At 43.3% G+C, this 2,978-nt stretch overlaps 1 protein-coding gene across 1 annotated transcript; it reads right to left on the bottom strand.

Moving 5' to 3' along the window:
* Window positions 1-1,739: 1,739 nt before the first annotated feature.
* LOC103521975 lies at window positions 1,740-2,711 on the bottom strand (the record flags this gene model as incomplete). Its single annotated transcript, XM_008487079.2, has 2 exons — window positions 2,680-2,711; window positions 1,740-2,065 (listed from the first exon to the last, which is right to left on the bottom strand). Coding segments are annotated over exons 1-2 (353 nt in total), but the record flags the coding sequence as incomplete, so codon positions are not given.
* Between the last annotated feature and the right edge of the window lie 267 nt (window positions 2,712-2,978).

Consider the following 2,978-nt stretch of genomic DNA (forward strand, 5'->3'; position numbering starts at 1 on the left):
CAGGCGGTCCGCGGAGTTTTTCGTCAGCCTCTCAATCAGGCCTATTAGGGTGATTGTTTTATTTTGTTTTTGGCTAGAAGTAAAACTTGTTTTAGGATGTTGTTAAACTTCTTTGTGTAATTTAATAGAGATTTCTTTTGTTTTTTGTCTTTTTTTACTTTTCTTTTAATGCAAAAATACAGATCAAAAATCCATTGATATGTAAATGCAATTTCTTTGTGTTAGTGTTAGTAGGCACCGGTCTCTATGCGCATTTACATGTCATAGCTACTCATTTTCCTCACGAGGCTGAGTGGGCCCCGCAACAGCCAAATCATCATTTGCATGATACAATTTCTTGGCCCCGCCGGGAATCGAACCCGGGTCTCCCGCGTGCAAGGCGAGTGCAGTGACCACTACGCCATGGGAGCTGACGCCATTCCCCCGGGAATCGAACCCGGGTCTCCCGCGTGCAAGGCGAGCGCAGTGACCACTACGCCATGGGAGCTGAAGATTGGATCCGCCGGGAATCGAACCCGGGTCTCCCGCGTGCAAGGCGAGTGCAGTGACCACTACGCCCAGGGAGCTGACCCATCGTCATAATCTGCAGAAGACTACTTAAGCTGGCATTGCTGCAAATGCCTTGATATCCTCTATTGAAGCTGACTAAAATCCATTGATATGAGTAACTCAAAATCGCCAAAATGGACTTACATATCTCACCACAGAGAGTTTTCACTCAATTCAGAGTTAAGAAATAATGGCCTGTGTACATCGAATGAGTGACGTTAAAGAAAACACCCTTGACATTGTGTTATCCCTCAGTGGTAAGATCGGCCATTGGTGATTTTTAACTTTGGCATCTCTAATTGGGAACCCCTGATCTGTGTACAATATTAGCTATTACTGCTACTAGGAACTGGATAGTGTTGAATCCAATCTGAATTCTCAATGCTAAACAGGTAGGTAAAACGATAAATAGATAGGTAAGACGAATTGTGTGCCAGCTCATTAATGGTGAACACTCCACTGTCTATCTGTAGTATCTATGGTAATCCATACACTATTGGATTATGAACACTATTAGGAACTAGTGGATAGTGTTGAATCAGATTAGATTCAATGAATCTAATCTGAATTCTCAATGCTAAACAGATAGGTAAGACGAATTGTGTGCCAACCCGGGATGGATTTTATCCTGAAGGTAAAAAAAAAGATGAGTGTTTCACCGCCGTTTTTCTTTCGTAGCAATGAAACAACTGCTACGTTAGACGCATGTGGTCTGTATCGTAGCATGCCTCTCATCAGATGGGCGAGACACAATACTTCCCATTTAGGTGCTGGGTCAACACGAGAACACCAGAAAGTAACAGTTTAAATATTTGAATCGCAATAGAAAAAAGAGTACAATTTTTTGTCGATGGTGGGATTCGAACCCAGGACCTTCTACATGGCAAGCAGAAAGAAATTACTTACAAGGTGGTCTTGAGCCAATCCAGGATGAGTGTTTCACCGCCGTTTTTCTTTCGTAGCAATGAAACAACTGCTACATTAGACGCATGTGGTCTGTATCGTAGCACGCCTCTCATCAGATGGGCGAGACACAATACTTCCCATTTAGGTGCTGGATCAACACGAGAACACCAGAAAGTAACCGTTTAAATATTTGAATCGCAATCGAAAAAAGAGTACAATTTTTTGTCGATGGTGGGATTCGAACCCAGGACCTCCTACATGGCAAGCAGAAAGAAATTACTTACAAGGTGGTCTTGAGCCAATCCAGCTCCTCCCACTCTTCCCCTTCACCGGTCACGTGATCAAACACCCTCATCAGCCCTGGCACACTCCCCTCATAAAACACACTGGGACTGAATAGCCCCTTACATAGGGGCGCGAAATGTGGGCGTGGTCTAGCGGGTTCGGTTTCCGAATCGAGCCGATCCAACACGACCTCGGCCGAAGCAACGAATATGACGAGATAGGGCAGGGAGGAAGTGAGGGCATGGAGAGAGGCACAGGCGCGCAGCTCCCATTTGGAGCTGGAGGAAGCGGACGGCGACGCGCTCAAGTCTTGCTCGGAAGTTTTCTAAAAAAGTACACGAGATTACAGTAAGTTAGGGTATCATAGAATAGAAAGATCTTACATATTCTTGAGAGAAAGAAGATAATATGTGCATACAAAGGTCAGTAGCTGTTACAGTTCCCTCTGTTAAGCCTCCTAAAAAAATAAGAATTTTAGAATCAATTACATAGTTGGTTTAATGGCCATCATAAAAAAAGCTTTCTAGTTTCTTCGGAACGGCTGGCTTTCTCCTATCCTGTCTTCCTTCTCTCTTCAATTTCGGGCCAATCAGACCTTAGTAGTTACAGTTCCCTCTATCAAACCTCTTCAACATATAAAAAAAAAGAGAGAGAGTTTTATTATCAATTACATAGTTGGTTTAATGGCCATCATAAAAAAGGATTATTTCCTTGTGTTCTCTTGTTTACCCAGCTCCTGTATGGGAAGTATTGTGTCTCTTCTCATCCATCTGATGGGAGGCAGACTATGGGATACCTAGACATGCAACGTCAGTTATTTCATTGATACGAAATAAAAACTGCGAAAATTCGTTTAAAAAAAAATAAAGCGCCAAGATTGCATTAGGATTTTCTAGCGAGTAAAGGTGACCTAAATGATCCTCTCTAAAGCGCTCTTACCTTCACTTGACTAGATATCAGTTGCATCAACTGACTAGTTTGACAGAGGGAACTGTAACTGCTATGGTCTTATAGTCCCGAAATCGAAGAGAGAAGGAAGACAGGATAGGGGAAAGCCAGCCGTTCCGAGAACGAACATTATCCCATCAGGATAAAATCCGCCCCGGGCGGGAATCGAACCCGCGGCCTAGCGCTTACAAGGCAGACGCACTACCAACTAAGCTAACTAGGCTGGCAAGAAAGTTTTAATTTTAGGAGAGTGAAAACCTAAAGAACTTTTTTTTGGGAGTTTGTCGATT

The sequence above is a fragment of the Diaphorina citri genome, unplaced genomic scaffold (genome assembly GCF_000475195.1).
Source record: "Diaphorina citri unplaced genomic scaffold, Diaci psyllid genome assembly version 1.1 scaffold6427, whole genome shotgun sequence".
NCBI lineage: Eukaryota > Metazoa > Arthropoda > Insecta > Hemiptera > Psyllidae > Diaphorina > Diaphorina citri.